We start from the raw sequence: 23,424 nt of genomic DNA on the forward strand, positions 1-23,424 counted from the left end.
GAGGTTGGAAGATCCTACTGTTTAATTGCACAAACAACGTAAACTTTCAAATACAGAAAAGTAGCTTTCACATTTTAATCCTCAGCATAAAAGGTTACACAGCTGCATAGCTACCCATCATTTCATCTCTAAGATCCTGAGATCTGGCCAGGATTTCTACTCTTTGAAAAATCAAGACAGAAGGAAGTACCAGATGCTGCTTCTGTTTCCAAAGAGCACAGAAAAAAAAGAAATACCACCGCTTCTAACAGGAAAAGAGTTTAGTCACTGCAGCCTGCAGAGAAAAATCCAACGATGGGAACAGAATGAACAAGCGCTCATTTGCTAAGTAGAAATATTTTAATTCAGCCTTCATATAAACTATTATCAATACACGTTACACAAATATATCAACACAAAGTTTTAAAAAGTCTCATTGTTCCTGCAACAGTTAGCCTCTTTTCTCCGCCCTGTCCACAAGAAAGCCAAAGCAGAACTGTAATGGTTGCTGTTTATTAACAGTAAACTTCAGCTATCTTAACTATTTCTTCACATCCCATACTGAGTTTACAAGGCAAGGATGTTGGTGGCCTCTGTGAGATCAGGGACAGTTCTAGCCAGTTCCAGAATGGACTCACTGCTGGCCAAAACTGAGCCAATGAACAACCCTGGTTGCAGCTCTGATGGCATATTAAAGAAGTGGAAAAAAAATGCACGGCAGCAGCTGAGTGAGAGACATGCGAGAAAATGAAATGAATAGCCCCACAGACACCAAGGTCAGCGAGGGAGAGGAAGGAGCAACTCCAGGTACCAGAGCAGAGACTGCCCTGCAGCCTGAGCAAAAGGCCATGGCAGAGCAGGCTGTCCTGCAGCCCATGGAAGACCACATCAGAGCTGCCATCCTTCCTACAGCTCTTGGTGGACACTGTGCCACAGCAGGTGGATGCACCACCCTGAAGAAGGCTGCAGCCCATGGAACACCTGCTGAGGAAGGCTCCCACCAGGAACTGTCACCCGAGGGAGGAACGTGCACTGGAGCAAGTCTTCCACCAGGAAATGCAGTACAGACCTGTGCTGGAACAGTTCTTGAAGAACTGGAGCCCACGGGAAGGACCCGTGCTGGAGCAGGTGAGAAGCTTAAGCAGGAGCAGCAGAGACTAGTGTTACAAACTGACTGCAACTCCCAGTCCCACTAAGGACAGGAAAGAGGTAGAAGAGTTAAAAGTAACGCTGAACCTGGGAAGACGAGGCAGGTAGTTTTTTCACTTTTGAGTCCTCACTATCCTACTCTTATTAATCGGCAATAAATTAATTTAGCCTTGCTCCCTGTCAAGTCTGTTTCACCCATACTCAAACATCACTGTCAATGTCCCTGGCTTTATCTTGATTCAACAGGCTTTTCCATAGTCCCTTGCCTCACTTTGCTAAGGGTAAGTGAAAGTGCAGCCTGTTGGGCACCTGCCAAGCAGCCAAGGTTAGCTCACCACACATCCAGATGAAAAAAAAAAAACATGACAAGAGCTATGCCAAGCTCCATTTTAGGAACTTGACAAGAAAGGTCCTTTTTTTTTTTATTCAAACAGATAAGGGCATACTAATCAAGTTGCTTTCCCTAGAAAGGAAAGCTACAGAAACATCACCTTAGTACTGAGTTAGTTTTATAAATAGAAATTGTCTTTGGCAAGGAAGACCCAGTATATTCATAATGTTGATATACTTCATTACACAACAGTGTTAGGTAGCTGATTAATCATCTTCTTTAACACAATTTTCCATTCTCAAGACTTTGCTGGCTTAAGCTTCAGTGCCCGGCAGATGACTTTTCGCAAGTTTCCTTCCTCATGAAAGAAATGTACGAACTGTGCCCTTTATCGTTCCCCTGCAAATAGGGCATTTTCGGAGGGATGGAGCACATTCTTTGCATACTACTAGGTGACCACATGGAATAAAGACAATGGAAACTTCTTTGTCCATGCAAACTTTACATGTTCTTTCTTCTTGCAGTCTCCTCAGTTGCTCTTCCATAGGTAAACCTGGAAAAAAAGTTAACCTTTTAAGAAGCCTGAATATACATGCATTCTACTTAGAGTAGATTGGAAAATAAAGGGTGAAACTGAATGTGACTATGCTCACTAAACATAGATGGCAGTGAGAAAATAAACACACTTTCCATAGTTCAGAAACCAGCATGCAAGGAACCAGTCTGTACTTTCCATTTGTAAGGGACAACAAACAGCACAGGGACTGGAGACCAGCTATAGTTCTTGAGACTTATGTTTATATTTCAGCATATGCTGTACTTTCTGTGTTTGGATATTAGAAGCACAGAGCACAATGACCGGTAGAAGTGAGCTATATTCAGATCTGTATACTTTTCCGCAAGTCTGTTAACATATTAAGTTTCATATGCATCTGAACTACAAGAGTAAGAATTAGAGCTAACTCAAACTCAAGTCTGACAAGTTTATCCATCCAGCTGTTGGCCAAACAAGATCTTAGGACAGCTATAACCCACTTTGGAAAAGTAAAAATCATGGTACCTCCTATAAAATGTTAGCTTGTTATTCACTGCTTGATCCCTACCAAATGCCTTCATGAGAACTTGTACCAGGACCAAGCCCAGTATGTGCCTGAATGTCTTGAGCTCCAAAAAACCCAACCTCCTAGCGCAAAGGGACCTGTGTAAGGCACAATGTATGGCTCAAGGCAAATAGACTTACATACAAGCCTGCACATGCACTTAAGATGTGCTTATCTCAAAATTAACAATATAAATCAGGGAGAGGGTGAAGCACAAAAAAAATCCATTTCTTAACTAAAGTTAACCTCTTTTTAGGATGTTAGCTAATTGTCCCAAAATATCCTTTAAAGTAAGAAAGTAGAGTTTAAGATACCTGATACATCTTCTGTGGGAACATACTTCATGCTCTTCTCCACTAAAATAAAAGAAAACAAACAACCAAGTCATTTCACTAGTCTACATTCCAACAGCATCTGACTTTTATCTTTAGATTGCAAAGACTAATTAGTGCTGTCTTCGATAAACTTATAACCTTAAAGAAAAGTGACATACCAAATAAATCTTTGTAGAGTACAGGGTCACAATCTCGTAGACAGTTTCTGAATATGCTGGCTGCTGCATTTCCTTTCACTAAAACTGTGTCTATCAGTTCCCTTGCTTGCAATGCTGTCTGAGTCTTCTGTTTAATAACGTCATGCTCAAGTTCCGTTATCACTTTAGCTGACAGTAAACTCCCAAGGATTGGAAGTACGCATGTTAAACGCTGGAATAAAGCCATTCGGTTCTTCCGGATTAAGGTCAAATCATCTGGAACAGAAAGGGGATTGGGTGTTTGTTAGAAACAGTACTCCAAGCTGCATTTTTGCTTAGTAACTGACACATTCTATAAACTCTACTTGAAATGTTCACTTACTAAAGAGCATTAAAAAGACCTCAAGAAGTTTTAGCAGTACTTACATAAATAACATACTTAAGAAAAATACATACAAGCAGCTCTGGAGCTGAAGCCTTTTCATCAAAAAGGCCTCTGGCTCCCATCTCTAGATTAAATAGTCTGAGGGGATATTGTTTAACTTCACACTAGTCATGCTCTGCAGAATTGCAGAGAAAAGAAGTGGAACACCTCTGCATAACACTAATGCTAACCCACTGACAAATGACAGGTTAACTTCAGTTAGTGACGGTCAAAACCATGACCAAGGTGTAGATAGGATAAAGCTTTTCTAAGAGGTGCCCAACAGAATTATGTGCAAGCAAACCAGAAGCACAGAACAACTAGATTCAGGAGGTTGTTTTTTTTTTTTTTAAATATAGTCTATTACAATTTTAAAAATAAAGTCTCTTGAAGCTTTAATGGCTGAATCCATCTCTGTTTTTGTGGCAGAATATACAAGTAGGAAGGAAGCCATTTTAGTTCAACTTGTAGTTGAGAAGTTTCATTACTGCTTCAAAGATTCTAAAAACATGGGGGGGGGTGGCGGGATGTCTTCAAAAAAATTTACATAGTCTTGAAACAATAGGGAACATAAAAGGTACATAAAATAAACATCATTCAATATCTGACCTGCATGGTTGTTTCAGACAGAAGAGCTGACCTTTGACAATCTTACAGAACCTAAATTTGTAAAAAGTTAGCCAGCTCCTAGAGCAGGAAAGTGTTGGCTCACCAGTTCAAGTACCTTAAAAAGCAGGCAAATTTGGAAGGAAAAGGAAAAAAAGTACGTTAAAGTATTTTGTTTCAATTTAATTAATAGGCACACAAAGTTATTAAAAAAAAGTATGGCTTTGTTCCTGTGGAAAGAATAAGGTGATTCTAAACTCTTGGAACCTATATGAACCATCTTCCTGAAAAGGACAGAAATAATTACAAGACTGCTAGCAGTACAGATTGCCAAATAATGCTAGCAGTACAGATTGCCAAATAATGCTCTTAAAGAAGTTGATTGTAAGAGCAAGTAAATTAAATCACTTTGTGAATAAAAACAATTATAAAAATCAGGCCAGAAAGCAGAACAATACAAACCACTTCTGCTTTCATTTTTATTCATTCCTTATGCATACCTGATGCCACTTCTTCAAACTGTCTCTCTTTCTCTTCTTCCCTCTTCTCATCTTCAGCAGTGAGCAAATCAGACACAAGATCATTAACAGTCTTGTAGTTCTCTTCAGTGGCCAAGATTTTACTTTGCACCGTTTGCTTTATTAGCCGTCTGCTGAATCCCATCTCCAAGGCAGCTTTAACTACAGGTGTGTTCATCATGATTGCATCTTCTGAACGATTCTCTCCAGGTTCAAAATGAATGACTAATCAAAGAAGAAAATCACTGCGTATAAGGTAAAGAACAGAATACACATACAACCTACAAGATAACACATCAACATTACCTACACACAATACCTAACATTAGAAAGTTAGTAATTTCAGTGACTAAACAGATTTTATTTTTTTAAGTAATTGGTTTCCATTTTTAAAACTAGTTACTTGCATTCAGTTGGACTGAATCCATGATAAACTTTGATCCATGTCAGGCTTTCACAAAAACAATAAAAAAGTCTAGGATACTCCAGAGAAATACAGAAGCTCCTGTTGTGTCTTCAGGTTGTAGTTCCCCCCTCCCCCCAACACAAAATTAGTCATGTCTAACTTTAGCCTTAAAAAGCATCTTGACTTAGGAACTCAAAATTCAGGGCTTCTAGTGCAAGCAATTGCTCTATTTCAGCTCTTGATCAATCCATCCATCTTACTCAGCACCAGGCACATGGGACTGACTCATCATCCTCAACCAGCAGGGACTACGATAGTATCTCCTACTCACCCTCTGGGAGGAGTTTATTGCCACCATAACTGGAGCTCCACACAATGGAACTCAAGGACTTCACTTTAACAGCTTGTCCTACCCTTTCTCCAAACGCTGCCACTCAGCTCACTATTCACTTAACTCCATGCCTAGAAATTGAGTTGCATTAACTGCACAACGCCTTTAGCAACTACTCCACCAAGGTCAATACCACAAATAAATTTAGCAAACTCCAGCTTGACTTGTTTCTGTTTCAACAACGAAACAAAAAAATAAAGGAAGTGCCAAGCATTCAAAACTAAAATCTAAGCCGGATATGGCAGTATGTAAATAAGGAAAATGAAAGCTGGTATGTCTCAAAGGAGCTTCCTTTGAGACATATCCGTCTCACATTGTCTGTTCTTTAATGTTACATAGACAGTTATAGTATTGTTGTTCCCAAGAAAGCCTAAGATTCACTATATAAATTAGTTTTGGAGAGCTTATCATTAAGTCTGCAAAGTGCTGAGGGTCTTCAGAAACATGCTTTTCATGTTATATTAATATACATACTTGGGGGATCGATGTTTTCATCTACAGGTGTATCAGAAGTTGATAAGAGCTGTAAAACACAATGGAACTGCATTAGCATCCAAGAATTGCTTTTCCTTCTACATACCATTCTAGCAACTTCTTGTCTCAAGAAGTTGGGCTGGGCTTTTTATCTGAAAGATATCAGTTAAGTATTTTTACATATGGTTACACAAGTCTCAATTTTTTCAACTACATAACCAATATAAAGTTAGTGCTGACCACTTCTATTAAGAGTTTCGGCTTATTCTTGTCATATCTTGTACGGATAGTAACGATTCAGCTATGAGGAGCTGCACAAAACTCCATGTGACTTGTTTCTGAAATGCCAATTGCTGATGTGCACTGTTCACCAAAACTTACATAACTATAACTTCCTTCTCCTGACACAGAGGCTCAAAGGATCTCGTTGCTTCATAATAAGGAGCAAAGGTTTGTCTGTAAATGACTGGGTGTTGTAACCCCTGAATTACTACTATAATATTATACCACCTACTTAATAATTTCTCATGAAACTCCTTCCATGAGTAACCCTGTACAGGGTAAGTTCCAATATTTCAGTTCCATTAGCCATGGTTCAGCACTGATTTTATTTTTTTTGTGCCCATGAAGAGCATTTACCATGTGAGAAACTTAGCAGAAACATATACAGAAATAAGGCAGAAGGATGTATGGAACTCCCAAAAAGAACACAGCACTCTTCAACAAGGAAAAAAACAAAAGTTACAAAACAGTGTTTTACCTGTTCAAGCAGATGGGGAAACCTGGCCTGAATCTGACTTACAAACTCTCCTCCTTTTACGCGAAGCAGGTATTCACACCTGAAACATTGGCAAATATGTATTCAATTATACTTTCTATTTCCCAATAAGAATTAAAACAAAGAAGAATGAGACCATCTACAATAGCACAAAATAATTTAAATGCCGGTTTCAAGCTCAGTGAAGGAAGAGTTCTCTTAACTGGAAGCTTGAAGTAGCCTAGTACCTGGTAACACTTCAATAAAGCTTTTCCATGATGTTGAGCAATCACTAGTCTTACCTATATAAATGCAACAGCTTTATGTTCCACCACCACTTTTAATCAAAATGACACATCACAAAAAATACTATGTCGGCTTCATTGCAAAGTGCAGTGATAAAGTTTCTAACTCACCTTCTTATTTTTCTCTCTCTTACTCAAATCATTTTAAAAAAATATCAAAATTCAACACCACTACCAAAGCCAGATCTGCTTCATGAATGTAGAATTTTATCTCTTTTTAAGTACATTTATTGACTGGGCATAACAGAGGGAAACAAAGTAGTCATTTAACTGTACAAGCATCTGGTATCCAACAGGAGCTGGTAAATTGCCTTTGAAAGATTAATTGGAGCGCAAAGAATAATTATTCGCTTTCCTGAAATTAAGTGCAGCTATTTCTGTCATTGATGAACATGGAGATTTCCACAGGCTCAGAGAGCAGTCAGGTATGCAACTGCCATTTATAGGGAATGTATTCACAAGTTATTTCTGTCACTTTTCCAATTGAGACACGTTAACAGTCACTGAAACCTTCTTCACAATCCTTCCTACACCTATGAGACTAAACCACACCTGCTGAAAGGCTCAATCAAGAGCATTCAATGTGTGCACAGAACTAGACTGAAGTTCTAAGTTCTTTCTGCCTCAGTTCTCAGAAGCTTTTTTTCTCCTCCACCTGCTTTCTGAGTGCTTCCCTTATCTATGTATGCTCACTAAGAATGCAGCATCACTTGCTAACAGTGATTTAGGGACGCACACAGCTTTTAGTTATGAAGTGGAAAGTCTTAAGTATCACGCTTAAGGAAGAAGCATTTTAAGACACCTTTAGCACTTCAGAGGTTTTAAAAAGAGGAACATGAAATTCATCCAAGTGATAGAATGAATTTGTACACTATATGGTGAAATTAAAAGCGTTCAGTGCAGCATATAGCTGCCAAAATTAAAAGTACTTAAGCAGTAAGGATGTGAACAAGTTATAAAGAGTTTGCAAGTTACCTTGGAAACCATTTTGCATGCTCAATCCACGGATCATCTCCAGATTCCCAGCACCTCAACCCACCATCACAGCAAAAACACTTGACATCATCATTGCGACCTTTAAAAAAAAATAAGGTGCAATATCTAGCAAGCATTTACACAGGTTACTTTAAAACAAATGTTGAAACAGCAGTATGAATAAAATCAGAGATACTACGTTTTATTACTTACCTACATAGTAAAAGCCAGCATCTGCAAGCTGCTCAGGTTGAACTGTAATCCTAGTTGGCCAATTTATGAATGTTTTAACGCGTGCTTCATGGGTCTGCATGCTCACATTTGAAACATTGAAACTTGTTTGGTCTCGGGTGAGATTTTCCACAAAAAGGCAGTTAGGAAAGTGTCTCCGATGCTCTGACAAGGCATTATCTTTTGGTTCCCAGTTACTCAACTGACCACCACAGGAGAAACAAGCAACTTTGTCTCCTGTCCCCAGGTAATAAAGGCCAGCCTTCGCCAGATCAGTGGGCGAGAGAAACATCAGGGGCCATGCATGAAAAGTGCGCAGTCTGGCTTCTTCAGTACTCATTGAAGGATTGTGAGGTTTAGGTCTTAAGTGTGAGAGGTCTTCAACAGCCCTAGTAGTTACTGGGTCTTGAGGAAAACTGGAAAAAGAGCCACTGAAATAGCCAACTTGCTCGAAGCTTGGAGAAAGCGTCATGGAATGTAGAGATGATGAGAGACCACTTGTGATCAGAGGTGAAAAGGCAGAATGAGAGGACAGCCCACAGTTGTTCACTGAAATCATGTCCCGAACAAAACTGCAGCTAGGATACAGCCGTTTGTGCTTTTCCATTGCATTATCTCCTGGTTGCCAGTTGTCCAACACCAAGCCACAACTGAAGCATTTAACTTTATCTTGCACACCAGTGTAATAAAACCCAGCCCGGGCAAGGCTCCGTTCTGACACTGGCACATTCACAGGGAAAGTAGAAAATGTTGACATTCTGTAGAGTTCACAGGATACATCGTATTTCAGTTCACCACACAGAGCACTCTGCTTCATCATGCTAGCCAAGAAAGGGCTATTTTCCATTATGTTCATAATGGAGTATTGTTGGAAAAATGGGACAAGTCTTCCTCTGGGAGGTAGCTGTGTGCATTAAAGGCAATTCTGAATAACCCCTGCCTGTGTAAAAGTAAGAACCTGAAAATGAAATATTTACGTGCAACTTTCAATACAGGTACGAATAGAATTAGCCACATGATTAACATACTTCGAACGTTTGAAGAGTTCTTGTACTTGAGTCTATACAACTGCTTTTGCACAAAAGCTGATCCATCCCATCAACAATTAAAGAAAGCATGTTTAAAAGGACAAGGACTGTCCCTTGAAAGCATGCATCACATGCTTTCCTTGTGCTTTGTATCTGGGAGAGCAACGCCAATTAGTCAGGCTAGTAGAGGCTGAGTCCAGAGGACAAAACCTCAGACGGGTTTTTCAAAATCCTTTGTCAATAAAGAAACTAAAACTGGGGAGGAGGCTTCAAACAAAATTAAATAGTATGTTACAGTTCAAAATGATGTCAAGTGGTTTAGGATCTACTGCACCCTAGACAACTACACACATGCAAAATTTTAGTTTTTAACTCTCATTAGGAAACTGAAAGTAACAGCTTCTTAAGCTCAAAAGAGCCTCTGAACTGCCATTACTCGACTGATCTGGTATATCTGCTACTACTGAACTGCCAGAAACACCCTCAACATCTGCATATTGTTGTAGCGATTGTTAAGACTTAAGAAGTCACTTCACGTGTATCAAATATTCAGCTATGAGATGCATAAATCCTATGCACTGCCTCTGACAAGAACATACTGTCTTAATGAGCCCCAGGCTTTTCTGTCTGTAACACTGTCAGCACAGGCTGAACATTTCAGTTTTAACCTGGTGCCTTAGTTACGAGTATGCACTTATCGCATTTAACATAAATAAATTGCTTTGTGTCAGGACATTCTAATGCTTTATACTGATAAATTAAGTTTTTGCTGTGTGCCATATTTATAAAACAAACAAACCTCAAACACAGGAGAAAAAAATAAAGCTTTAGTTTCTTTATTGTGCACAGAACTACCTCCCAGAGTTCAGACTGAAGTCCCTTCTAAGGTGCCTACGTCTCCATATTTGATAATGACTGTTCACAAGAAGAAACTGTAGATGTCTGTAGCTTCAATGAACTCCTTTGGGTGAAACAAAACCTGTAAAGAAGGAAGAGCAGTGTTTCAAAAAATGCAAAGCAATGTGCACGTAACATCTACATAGACTACATAAACTGAAGCACTAAAATCGCAGATGAAGCTTTTTTGAGATGTCAGCTAGTTAGTTTCAGGAAGTCAACTTCATGTACTGTCACATGGAGTGGATTTTACACAACTTCCCTGCTACTGACACACATGCAAAGCTGTTTAATCCACAAGCAGAAGTGTTTGGCAGATGGATGAATCAGGCTGCTTGATCACAAGCTGTATCAGCATAGAGGAAAAGTCTTGTACAGAAGATAGCACACCCATTTAAATTTGCTTAAGGCTGCAGAATCTCAAGCAATAAGGATACAATTTTATTATATTGGCTTATTTTATGGCTATTTAAATTTCTTATTTAACTAGATCTGAATATATTTAAAAGGGTAACTTCAGCAAAATTTGGAACTTCACCAAAAATTTCAGCCAAGAACAAAGGCTACACATTTTTAAATATATATATTATAATTATATAAACAAATATATATAGCAGTCTGCTCTGCAGTATTAATTCGTAACAAGTTCCTCCAGGAAAGACTCAAAATGGACATATTTGTCACAATGACACAGCCTTAGAAAAGTCCCCTACAGGAAAACTGTGCATTTTTTAGCTCTTAACAGGTCATCCACCACATTAGTGCCCCCACTCATTTCCTAACCCCCAAGGAAGTGATTAACAAGGGCACAAAGGCCACGTGCAGCTGGGACTGAGGTGTCAAGGTCTGTGCACAGCGCTAGCCCAAAAAGCCTCCCGACTGGGAAAAGCCAAAAAAAGCGAGTTGTATCACAGCACGACGATGTGCCCCGGGAATCGCTGACTGCCCAGAGGCTGTTACCTGATAACACGCCTCTAGCATTACCGTGTGTTATATCCCTACACAGCCTCAACGCCCACAACCTCCCGGCCACCAAAGCTCGTGTGACCCCCCGGCTACCCCGCAGCGACACCGAGAAGTTAATTAAGCCCAAATAAGCAATATTTAACAAGCCCAACACCACGCAAGGGGGAGGCGAGCTGGCTCAGGTTGCTGCAGGGACACGCAGCAGGGGGGAGCAGCCACACGTCCCCGGAGCTCCCTCAGGACCTCTCCTTTCCCCCCCGTCCCTATTCCCCTCCCTGTCCCCGTCCCCCCCGCTCCGTGAGGCGGCTCCCCGGCTCCCCAGCTCCCCGGCAGCCCCGCAGCAGGCCGCGTCCCGCACCCCCGAGCCCGCAGCCCCTCACTCACAGCCTCCGCTCCGGCACCCCGCAGCAGGCGGCCGGGCTGCGCGCCCCAGCCTATATGGGGCGCCCGGCCACGGGGCTCAGGGGGAGCGGAGCCCCCTCGGGCACCGCCCCGGCCCGGGGAAGTCCGTCCTCGGCAGCGGTGACGTTGGTAAAGCCCCGGGAGCGGCCGAGCGCATGCGTTGCCCGAAGGGAGGGGGCGGCCGCCACCTCCTCCTCCTCCTTCTCCTCCTCCTCCTCCTCCTCCTCCTCCTCCTCCTCCTCCTTCGTCCCGCCCGCCTGAGATGGCGACAGGGGGCTCCCTGCGTGTGGCGGTGTCGGGGGCGAGGCGCGGTGCTGCGGGTCCTCAGCGCCCCTCGGGGCCCCTCTCAGCCCCCCTGGAGCGGGGCTCGGTCCCCGCAGGGGTGAGCGGGGACGCTCGGTACTTTCCTAGCGGGCGGGGAAAGCCCCGGGGGCGGTGTGTTTCCCGCTCCGCCCCGGGGCTTTCCAGGCTCCCTCCTGCGCCATGCGGGACCCGGCGACAGGCGGGCGGGGGGCGAGGGGACGGGACCCCGAGGGACTGACTGAGCCCGAGATTGGGGAATGGTCCCAGGGGTTAAACCTCGGGGGCAAAAAGTCTCAGGGGAAGGCAGTGAAAGTCGCGGGGGGGGGGGGGGGGGGGTGGAGGCAAAACAGACGGCACGTTTCCATCGGAGGGGTTGAAGGCGGTATCTGCACGTAAAAAGTCTGAAAAAGTTCCACAGGAGGTACCAAAAGACTGACCGGCGCTCCAAATCTCCCGGCGGAATTACGAGATGACGCTTCCTATAAAAGAACGGCGGACAGGAGGTGAAAAAGCCCCGCTTGGTGCATTTGTGATGACTGCGATAGCGGGGTGTTTGCACAACTGAGAACTGAAGGGTAAAAATAAAGGAAGCATGACCGAAGAGCACGTTATGACACCGATGGGTATTTTTTTGTAACTGTGTTCCCGTAAGGTGAATTTGCAAAAGACTCATTCATATCTTTTCTAAAATGGTTTCAAATTTCCTGTCATAGGCGATGACACTAATCAATAATAATACCGAGTCAAATTTCAGACATTTAAGTGCAGAAAGGCAGTAGTGGAACACCATTTAACTTCCCTTAAGTCTCGACATAGAAATGTTTCAGCACTTGCTAAAAAAGAAAAACAGCCAGTTTAAATTATCAGATTGCTGATGTCATTTTAAGGAAGCTTCTGACATTGAGAAGACAACAGTAGGGCTTCAAAAATGCACTCAGCTCTCCAGACACTGTACCTGAAGATGGATAGGTTTCATGTTGGGATGGATGGGTTTCAAGTTTGTTGCACACAGGCAACTCAGTATCACATAAGCACCTGAGCTCTGTGTATGTGTGTTTGCATGGCTTTAATTGCAGCTGCTAAAACATTTGCTTTGGACCAAGCTGGTGATGTTCTCAGCTTGGGACTTCAAGCAGGAGTTCCCAAATAAAGTTACATTGAGTCTATTGCTGTAGATTCCAGGTAACCTCTTGGCTTTCAACCACACATTGTCCCAAAGCTCATTAATTTGCTGTTCCACCTTAACTCTCTCAGTCCTGCAGTGCTTCCCTGCTTTGTGCCACTCCATGAAACCAGGAGATAACTAAGGGTTTCTTAGCACTGAAGGTCCCAAGGAGTGATGTGTTACCAGCAGCATCCCAAGCCCAGCATCAGCACGGGACCAAGGTAACTCTCCAGACGCAGGGACAGAGAGCGCAGGAGGAGTGCTTTGGTCCTATGCAAGCTAAAAGCAGCACATGCACAGCACGAGCATTCCTTTCACCAATTGCATCAGAGTTTAAAGATCACGGGCTTGACCTAAGAAACAGTAGGATAAACAAGATGCTCTACTTTGCAGATTCTTTGCTCTGGAGAGGGGGAAGGAAGGCTGTGTTAGGATAAAGCTCTCATCAACCAAAGGGAACTGCTCTCTTAGCAAGTCCCAGGTAATTGTAGAGGTGACAGTGATAATAAAAGCGTGTCTGCCGTATTACCAGTGTATGTGAAAATAAACCTAATGACAGTGTTGACTGAAATAGCAAAGATGATATAGCCAGTTTCTGGAGGTGGAACATGGTGAGCCTGCAGCATGAGTGCATGATGAATGCCAGCAATAAGTAGGACAGACAGGCCAGGAAGCAGCTGATGGGACTGCACATCGAGAAGTCTTCTCCATGAGGCCTGATGGATGTCTGTCTGTGCTGGGATCTGTCTCTTGATTCCTTCTCCTGTTTACCATCTTCCACAGCATTAAAACATCTTGCTTTAATGGTGCCTCTGTAACACATGCCTAAACATCCCTGAAGGGGAGAGGGTTAAAATGCTGTTATTTGCCTTTCTGTAGCTACTGCTTTGCTCTCCCTTAAATTACAGGGGAAATACTGTTACCTAGTTTCTCACCACCATAAGTGACTGTCAGAGTATCTCCCTAGGATTTTAACTTTACTGATACCCACTCTGGGTATGCTCAGGTATTGACAGTTGTTTTCTCTCAGATGTTTTCTGGAGATACAAACAGCTCAAGGCAGCAAATTTATCATTTCTGTGCTACCAAGGATAAGATACAACATAATCTACAATTTTAGTAATAGTGCTCTGTTCTTTAATTCTAGCCAAGAATGTACCCCTATTTGATTTTTGGTTTGAGAGAAAAACATTCAGTTAGGTGAAGAAAAAGTACTCCCTATAGCTTCATTTGTATTGGTCCACTCATATCTATAGCACATCTATAGCTTGCTTGGCTGTTGATTTATAGAAACTAATGAAAGTATCTAAATTCCAAGCTGCTTTTAGGAGTGAGTTAGAAAGCATTTCTCAAAGGCCTTGCAGTGCTTCATCAGGGAGCCACGCAGCCCCAGCAGTGGAGACTCCTGTACCTACTCTTCCCCTCGTCTAAACCCACCTATAAAACTCTACTTGTATTAAAAAGGAAGAGTTATCGCCAGCTAGTGTCCGCACTTTTCAGCTTCCAAAAGGTATCAAAAGCTGCTATGGAGCGTGTTCTCCTCAAGAAACTGGCTGCTCTTGGCTTGGACTGGCGCATGCTTCGTTGGGTTAGAAACTGGCTGGATAGCTGGGCCCAAAGAATCGTGGTGAATGGAGCCAAGTCCAGTTGGAGGCCAGTCACTAGTGGTGTTCCCCAGGGCTCGGTGCTGGGGCCGGTTCTCTTTAATATCTTCATCGATGATCTGGACGAGGGCATCGAGTGCACCCTCAGAAAGTTTGAAGATGACACCAAGTTAGGTGCGTGTGTCGATCTGCTTGAGGGTAGGAAAGCTCTGCAGGAGGATCTGGATAGGCTGCACCGATGGGCTGAGGTCAACTGCATGAAGTTCAACAAGGCCAAGTGCCGGGTCCTGCACCTGGGGCGCAATAACCCCAAGCAGAGCTACAGGCTGGGAGAGGAATGGTTGGAGAGCTGCCAGGCAGAGAAGGACCTGGGAGTGATGGTTGATAGTCAGCTGAATATGAGCCAGCAGTGTGCTCAGGTGGCCAAGAAGGCCAAAGGCATCCTGGCTTGTATCAGAAACAGTGTGACCAGCAGGGCTAGGGAAGTGATCGTCCCCCTGTACTCAGCTCTGGTGAGGCCTCACCTCGAGTACTGTATTCAGTTTTGGGCCCCTCACTACAAGAAGGACATCGAGGTGCTTGAGCGGGTGCAGAGAAGGGCGACGAAGCTGGTGAGGGGCCTGGAGAACAAGTCCTACGAGGAGCGGCTGAGGGAGCTGGGCTTGTTCAGCCTGGAGAAGAGGAGGCTCAGGGGCGACCTTATCGCTCTTTATAGGTACCTCAAGGGAGGCTGTAGCGAGGTGGGGGTTGGCCTGTTCTCCCACGTGCCTGGTGACAGGACGAGGGGGAATGGGCTTAAGTTGGGCCAGGGGAGTTTTAGGTTAGATGTTAGGAAGAACTTCTTCACTGAAAGGGTTGTGAGGCACTGGAACAGGCTGCCCAGGGAAGTGGTGGAGTCACCATCCCTGGAAGTCTTCAAAAGACGTTTAGATGTAGAGCTTAGGGATATGGTTTAGTGGGGACTGCTAGCGTTAGGTCAGAGGTTGGACTCGATGATCTTGAGGTCTCTTCCAACCTAGAAATTCTGTGATTCTGTGTTCTAGCAGCTGTGCTGATGCTACTTATTTTGAATCAGTAGCTGCCATTCATAGTACATTGGTAGCATCGCCCCCTTTCCAGCAGTAAAGAGGCAGGTTTTGTCTGTTAAACTGATCTAAGATGGCAATTAGCATGCCAGAAAAAAAAAAAATAGTGAGCAAATTTTCTTTGGAAGATGTGACTTACCAGCTCTTTCAAAATATTAGAGGAGGATAATGATGAAATACAAAAAGAAAAAAGAAAAAAAAAGAAAAAAAAAAAAAAAGAAAAAAAAAAAAAAAAAAAAACAAAGACAGATGTTAAGGGCAACTTAGGAGGAGCCAGACTGGGACAGAATATGTACTGTAGATAAATTAGTAGGACCTATTTGTTTTAGAAATTAAGCCAAACCCTAAGAGCAGAGCAGTTCTGACATCTTGTAGATATGACATCAGACAAACTGTGTTTTGAGAATCTGAATGAATGCAAACTGCTTCCCACTTCATTCCAACTAAACACAGCAACAGAGCACCTCTGTCTAGACCAGCAATAACTATTACTTTAATTTTGTGACGAGACTTAATTAACTGCATTTGGGCACATAGCAAAATAAAATAAAAGCGAATATCTCACAAAGGACAAATATCATATCTAGACAGTAAGGGTATCATGACTCATTGTAACAACCTCTAATGTTCAAGAAAAAGAAAAAAACCTTCATCTTGGAGCTCACATACTGAAGGTCAGTACATTCACCATCCAGAAAGTTTCCATTAGCTGTGCAGCCACACGGTTCTGTTTTACACATCCTCCTACACAACGGAGCACAAGAACAAATGTTAAAGTTTGCCTAAATCTGTTGTGGGTTTTATTTCATCACTTTCAGTGCAACGAAGAACTTCTCCCACAAGACATAATTAGTCTCAAGAATATATCAGAACCACACTGAATAAGCTGAAGCTTTTACATCAATAAAAACTTTCATTGTTATTTGCTTGGAGAGTCACAGGAAAATTTGGTAAATTTTGCATTCAGTTCCCTTTTTAGATTTGAGAAGCTGATCACTTTTCCATTTTTTTTCTTTGCTTCTAAGAAGACATTTGTGTTCTGCTGGTGGTTTAATAAACCTTACATTCAGCATGAGAAAAGAGCCTGAAAAATGCCAAAACAGAGATGACTGGGTTAAATAAACCAAGTTTGTGTGGAAAAAAGGACCATATATACATCAAGGAAATCGAAAGGCTGCATTGACTTGTTTAAATTCAGGACTCCTCATTCCTGCTTCCGTCAGAGGTACTGTCTTTCTAAACAGCAGATTGTCTATGTTGACTCAAAGTTACTTCCTGCTGTTGTAATACGAAAATTTCTCTAGGGCTTTTAGTTCCCTTTCCTTGAACTAACTATTGCTATTCACATTCTCGAGCAGTGTCATGGTTTTGGCTGTGTGTGCAGCTTTTGCTTTACCTAAGGAACTGTCTGCATCTCAACCCATGCCTTCTCACACTTTTCCTTTCGGATTCTCTCCCCAACCCACCTGAGGAAAGCGAGCGGCTGTGTGGGGCTGAGCTGCCTGCTGGGGCTAAACCACAGCAAAGAGTCAGAAGGAATCTTGTATGCTAATGCTCCTTCTGTTGAAAGAGAGCCTGATGTGGCACACTTTGATTTTGTGAGGCTTACTGTGTGTGGAGGTTTACCACTACTCTGAGGCTCAGGAGGATACAAGGGTTTTGTGAATCATACTACGTATGATGGCATCACACTTTACTGTGGGCCTGGGTCACAGCTGCGACGAAGTGTTCCATTTAAAACAATGACATCAGAAAGCGTATTATCCATTCAGAGGTTTCAAATGTCACTTCAGAGTATGGGAAATCAGTGACTTCCAAAAACCTACATGCAAAGAACTTCAGCCTTATGTTCCCACATACAAAATAAAGCCCAAAAGTCCAGAAGCAAAACCAGAGATGTGAGCTATGCGCCTGAGCTCCCGGTGCAGCAGTGGGGAACTGATCTGTGGTCTAAAACAACAAATAAGCAAACAAACAAAATTGCTCTTCACAAACTGAACGAGCCATAAGTCATCTCTACCATCTACTAGAACAATGATGGCTTAAATTCTTGGAGCAGACATGGGATCTGACAATAGGAGTGGGGCTGCTTATGTTAATCCTGCTGACAAATGGTAGTAAAACTGCAGCCTGAGAGAAGCTGGGCTTTTCCTTTTAGCATTCTGCGGTGTTCCTTAATAATAAGTTGAGAAATAAGAAGAATCACAGTGTTACTGTAAACCCTTTGTATTTTTAGCACTTTATTAACTACAGTGGGAAGACACTGACTTACAGAAACATGGGAGCAAAGAAATAAGGAGATGAGGCCTACTTAAAAAAAAAAATCTCTTAAACTTTAAATCTGTAATATTTTCATGATATTTTTATGTCATATTTTCAAGGATATTACAAGGAAAAGCATAATGAGGAGAGGAAAAAGAGTGATGAACCTTTGACAAGAGGTTAAGGTATTTTTTCAGTTGTAACTACAAATTGAATATTAACTTGCACATTGATACCCATTGGGTATGTATGGGAGGAGGGGTTAAAGCCAGTAGTTGCTAAGTGAGTGAGTATAAATTACTGTTTAGTGAAAAGGTTAGAAAACTGGCTTGGAGGGGCTGGAGTTTGCTATCAAATTTCCACGGATCTGGTACTAAATCAAACTACTGAAAAATTATTGGAGTGGGGTGGGCAGACAGATAAATCTCATCTAAAAAAAAAAAAAAAAAAAAAAAAAAAAAAAGATTGCATAAACCAGATGTTAAAATCAGGCTGAACAGCACACAATAGTTGTCATGCTGAATAGTCACTTTTTTTTTTTTTTTTTTTTTTTTTTTTTTTTCCCCCTAGTGGAGCAGGAAGGAGAATTGCTCCTCTGCTGGTGTGCTCATTCAGAAGGACCACCGCAGAATCAGAAAACAAAGAGCACACTGACAGGGCTGAATTTAGAAACCAGCAGTGGCTGCACTGACCTGAAGTCCGTCTATCCCAGTACCAGCTGGTACCAGATATCCCATATAGCAGATAATCCGTTTATGCAATAAATCCTATCTTGACCTCGAATACCATAATCTGGGGCTGCTATCCAAAATTTGGTGTTGTTACTCGTGATATAGTCCAAAAGGTCACTCAAGTTATTATATGAACAAAGCTTTGGATGAAAAAAAAAAGGTCTGTATTGTAGTAGAAACATTCTTGGGCCAGAAATTCAGAGTGGCACCATGAGCAGCTGGTTCAGGGAGCTGGAAGCTGCTGGGTTCATTACCCCACAGTGCTGCAGAGACAGGATACAGCAGCCTTGGAGGAGCAAAGGGTTTTTGTTATTGTGTTGAGTAATTTTCAGCAGAGAGAGACCATTTTCATCTGGAATGCCACATTCCTAACACACAGAAGCAATAAAAAATATTTGCACCAAAAAGGAAAGCTGGTAAAATACGCTTGTACAGCATCTGCAATAAGAAGCCCCATCCTCTGCAGCTTTACGTTGCCATTATTTTACAAAATAAAAGTGTCATAAATGGTCACGAGATTGACTTTATCCTGCTCTGACAGTGAGGCACATATTTAAAATGACAAGATTCAAGGTCCTGTGCCCTAATCAGACTTTGCTAATCATGGAGATTAAATTACCTTCTAAGGGCTAAGAGAGGAGGTCTGTGCGTCTCAGCATCAAACGTGCCAAAGCCCTACGCACACAGCATTGTTTCCAGCACCACCTGCACACTGAGAAATCCAAATGCAAGGGCCTGAGTAAAGTACCAGCATCTTGGGGTTTGATAGTGGCCCTCTGGCCAGTTACCTTTTATCCCAGCTCGAAGCTCCTCCTAATACAGCTCTGAATGAGTATCTGACTGTAAACCTGGTTTGTGCCTGACCTTTGTCAAAGACATGCTGTATGTCTCCAGAACGCTGTCTCCTTCACTTGGACACTCAGTTCTGAACATAAAATAAGCTACTGTGAGAACGTGTCCAAAATTAAGCAGGTTATCTTCCTCTGAGAGAATGTGTAACAGTTTGGCATCTACCAAAGACTGAAGGAGTTTCTCTTTTTAACGTTTTTCTTACTTGGAAACAATGGCAGTATTCATGCCTAGTTAGTTCATAAAGTTACTGCTTCTGAATGTGCATTTCCCAAAATGCAGGAGTCACTAATAAAAGAGGCAGAATATTTCAGACCTTAGCAAGTTCAGTATTATGGCAGTGATTTCCCTTCTGCTGGCTCCTCTGGAGTAAATGAAAAATGAATTTATTCTGAAGTCAGACGTTGCATGTACATAGTAAGCTGCTCAGTTCTGATCCAGACATGTAGGCCTGTGGGCCGAGTCTTTGTAGATTGAAATCCGTTTATAATGTCAGTGCTATTTTTTTTATTTCTGCCCTTTCAAATCTCTTTTTTCCCCTCCAATCTATTTGTTTCAATCCAATGCTAATCTTCTGCAGGCAGAAAACCCCCACATTTATACAATATCCTGTTTTTCAAACGCTGTGTTATCTCTGCAGTTGCTGCGCACAAGGACTCTTTGACTGACGGGCTGCCAGCTACATCGCTTGCAGGTTGTCAGGCCTCCTGCGTTACAGTATGTCTGCCTGGCCCCAGCAAGAAAGACCATCACTTTTTCAGAGACAAAGATAAGCTACAAAACTCATTGTAAACCAATTCCTTCTGCTCAATAAATAGTAGGACAAAAGCCTCTGCAAAGCAGTGTGTTTGTCTTCTGTAATACAACACTATGATGACAGGCACTACAGAAAGCTTTAGAAGGCAGACATTGTACAGCAACTCCGAAAACAAAAAGAGCTGCTGACCAGCAAAACTCTTAGAAAACACCAAAAAAGAGTGCAGAATTTGGATTTCATGCAAGAGAAGGACAAAGGTTACAGTGATGCAATTAGCAAGACAGAATCATCCAGTAAAATTCAGAAGAGGTGTAGGATAGAACATACATATGAACCGGTCAGTCTTTATATTTAAATGGAAATTAAAAGATGCTGTTAAGATGTTTAATGTGTTTTTCATTAAATCCAGAAGAAAATAAAAAAAAAAAAAAAGAAGAAGAAAAAAAAAAAAAAACACTTAAAATGGATTACACGAACCACCCTGAAATGCTTTTTTCTCTCTGTAATTGCAAAGGAGGTGAGAGTGTTAAGTCGCTAGAGAGCCTTCTCTCAGACAAATAGCAAAAAACAAATCTGGTTTTAATCTTATGTTTCTCTAACAACATAGGGAAAATGATAAAGTAATAAGTCAATGGTTGCTCCAGATCTACATGCTTTTCAGTGGGTGGTTTACATAGGATAAACAGGCAGGAACCCAACAACTGTTGCCTTGAACCAGATCCGTGGTGTGCCTGGGCTGTTCTGCAGTTTCTAGGTACCTTCTAGCAGAAGGTACACAAAGTCCTACAGCAGGAAGTTACAGATAAACACAACAGATAAATATGCTTGGAGTTTTTTTCTGTTCATTTTCACTTTTGTTTCTTCAAGGGCACGATTTGACAGAGCTGCAGGGAAATGAAACTAAACTTTTCACTGCTACAACAGGGGACCAGAACCAAACTGCTCGATTTTTTAAATAATGCACTGCTTTGAGTTTTTTCTTTAGAAGATAATCTGGAAAGGATCATTATTTTACTGGGAGAATTACATGGAATGAACTAAACCAGTAACATGTTCCTAGTGGAACAGTAAAAACTATTTGTAGATGTCCATTTGGCAGGCCTGGGCTTATAAAACGCCAGCCCAGGAAACGTCACATGCCCTGGTCTGTGGCTACTTAGCATCAGAGTAGAGACTCAGGGCATCGTTGTCCCTGCTGCTGCTTCTTGTTGGCTCTGTCAGCTCTGACCTGCAGTAATCAAAGAGTTAGCTCTCTCTTCTCCAGATATCCCTCATCTTAAGTCATGACCAAAGGAGAGACTGAAGGAAAATAGAGAAAACGGCTCATCCACCATCTCACTTGGAGTGTGAAAATCCAGGAACCCACCTATCGTGGCAGCTGTACCTCATCTATTAGCAACAATTCTGCAATCTCGTCCTCATTCTGTAAGTCTGACAGGCAAAATGCAATTGGTGCCTGCTGTTTGGGCTGTCTGGGACAGGCAGAGAGGGCATGGTGATGAGCTGCCCCTCCGGAGGGTGGTCCTGCAGCAGAGCACAGCACAATACCATGTTTCACACATCAGGATTTTGGAAAGCTGAGCAGTCTATGGGCTGGTCCAGACACACAGAAACTTTTGACACACTTACGAGGTGTGGCATGGTGCCAGATTTCACAAGACAAGTAGTCAAGTTAATCAAAATGATCTGGCTCTTCCCACCAAGGACCACGTTTTCCAGAGCATGATCTATCACGCAGCATAACAGGGTGATTTTATTGCCAAGCAGGCTTCAGTGAAATCCTAAGTGAGGTTTCAGACTGCTTTCTGGGGAACTGAGCTCTCCCTGGGCTGGGGGCAGGAGATTTGGCAGGATTCCCCTCAAAGTTTGTGGGAATCATCTTCTGAGGCTAAAGGGTGGGAGAGACCACGGCCTGAAGACGGATCTCCCCTGCCTGTGGGGCTGAGGACTCAGAGCACAGAGGCACACCACTGCTGCAGACCCAGAGTGTTTCTGCTGTGAACATCCACATTTCCAGAAGTGTAGTCAGCGGGGAAAGTCCATCCCTGGGGTTCCTATCACAGCCACTGCAGACCACACGCCTCAATGGAAAGCTGCTAGGAAGAGCGAGCAGTGACAAAACCTGACGCTGGCTCCTTTGCCTTCCCCTAGGTGTTCCCCTACCCTGAGGCCCTCATCTCAGGACTTCCTTCAGCCAGAGGCCATGGGTCCACGCTGCCCAATTCTACGTCCCACCAGAGAGCCACAACCAGCTGCAACTATAGGGAGAAAGCAAGAAGGAGAAAGAGTAGAAGTTACGGGGCTTTGTTGGCTTGCAGCACAAGAGGAGCCAGGGCTCAGGTAAATTCATGCTTGCGAACTGGAAGAAGCCCAGCCCTGGCAGAGCCCAGGCACCACGTGCCGGGCCACGTCCCCACCTCGTGGCCATGCTCCTGGAGCATGGGCTGCTCTTGGGCCCTCACGCAGCCAGAAGCTAAGCGGTTAACAGGTCTGTGAACATCAGCAGTCATAAACTATCAGTTAGGCCTTTAACCCTTGGTACTGCTTCTGGACACAGGAAGTTAATGAACAAAAAACTGGCGTGAAGAGGAAGAACAAAGTACAGCTTTGTCTGCAAGGAATTAGCTGTCCATGTGCTGAGGCTTGCTGGGGGTCTGGAGAACTTTTTTCCTAAAACCAGAGTCCAGAGATACTACTGCAATCGTCCACACAGCATATACCGCAAGAGTTACTACAACTGTAATCATATCACGGTCTATATGTTGTTTACTCACCAATTTTAGCTTCACAGACTCCTCCCCTTCAGACATGTGGATCCACCTGCCCTGTTTTGCATGATAACTCTGAGAATTAGGGTTAGGAAGCTTTCCTGGCTGTTCAAATCCCAATCCTTCTCACTGAGCTGCTCCACATAGGATGGGCTTAGCACTGGACATCAAGGCGTGTGAGTCAAGTGTTGCAGATTTTTTTTTTTATTTTTTTTTTAATTTTTCATCCATCTTTTTTTTTTTTTTTTCTTACCAGTTGATTAGCAGGTTTATTATTATTATTATTATTTTTTTTTTCCCACAAACTTTGCCTAGGAGCACTAATTCCTTTTGGTCATCTCTTTTTGAAAACAAAAGTAATTTTGGTAGCAACACTATCTCAGTCACATTTCTTGGGAAAGAACGCAGGGTCACGAATTAATTGAATTATAATCAACAGCAGAGAAAAAGATTGTAGGTTTGTTAATCTCTTGCTATGTTGAGTGCTTT

The 23,424-nt window shown here is 42.6% G+C and overlaps 1 protein-coding gene across 1 annotated transcript; it reads right to left on the reverse strand.

Moving 5' to 3' along the window:
- Positions 1–11,526, reverse strand: LOC116491707 (inhibitor of apoptosis protein). Its single transcript, XM_032191893.1, has 9 exons — positions 11,394–11,526; positions 8,101–10,125; positions 7,888–7,987; positions 6,611–6,689; positions 5,851–5,899; positions 4,562–4,804; positions 3,053–3,307; positions 2,874–2,915; positions 1–2,012 (listed from the first exon to the last, which is right to left on the reverse strand). The coding sequence occupies exons 2-9, from the start codon at positions 8,972–8,974 to the stop codon at positions 1,819–1,821; spliced, it is 1,836 nt and encodes a 611-aa protein (XP_032047784.1). The 5' UTR covers positions 8,975–10,125; positions 11,394–11,526; the 3' UTR covers positions 1–1,818.
- Positions 11,527–23,424: the final 11,898 nt, after the last annotated feature.

This window comes from Aythya fuligula, chromosome 1 (assembly GCF_009819795.1).
Source record: "Aythya fuligula isolate bAytFul2 chromosome 1, bAytFul2.pri, whole genome shotgun sequence".
In the NCBI taxonomy this organism is placed as follows: domain Eukaryota; kingdom Metazoa; phylum Chordata; class Aves; order Anseriformes; family Anatidae; genus Aythya; species Aythya fuligula.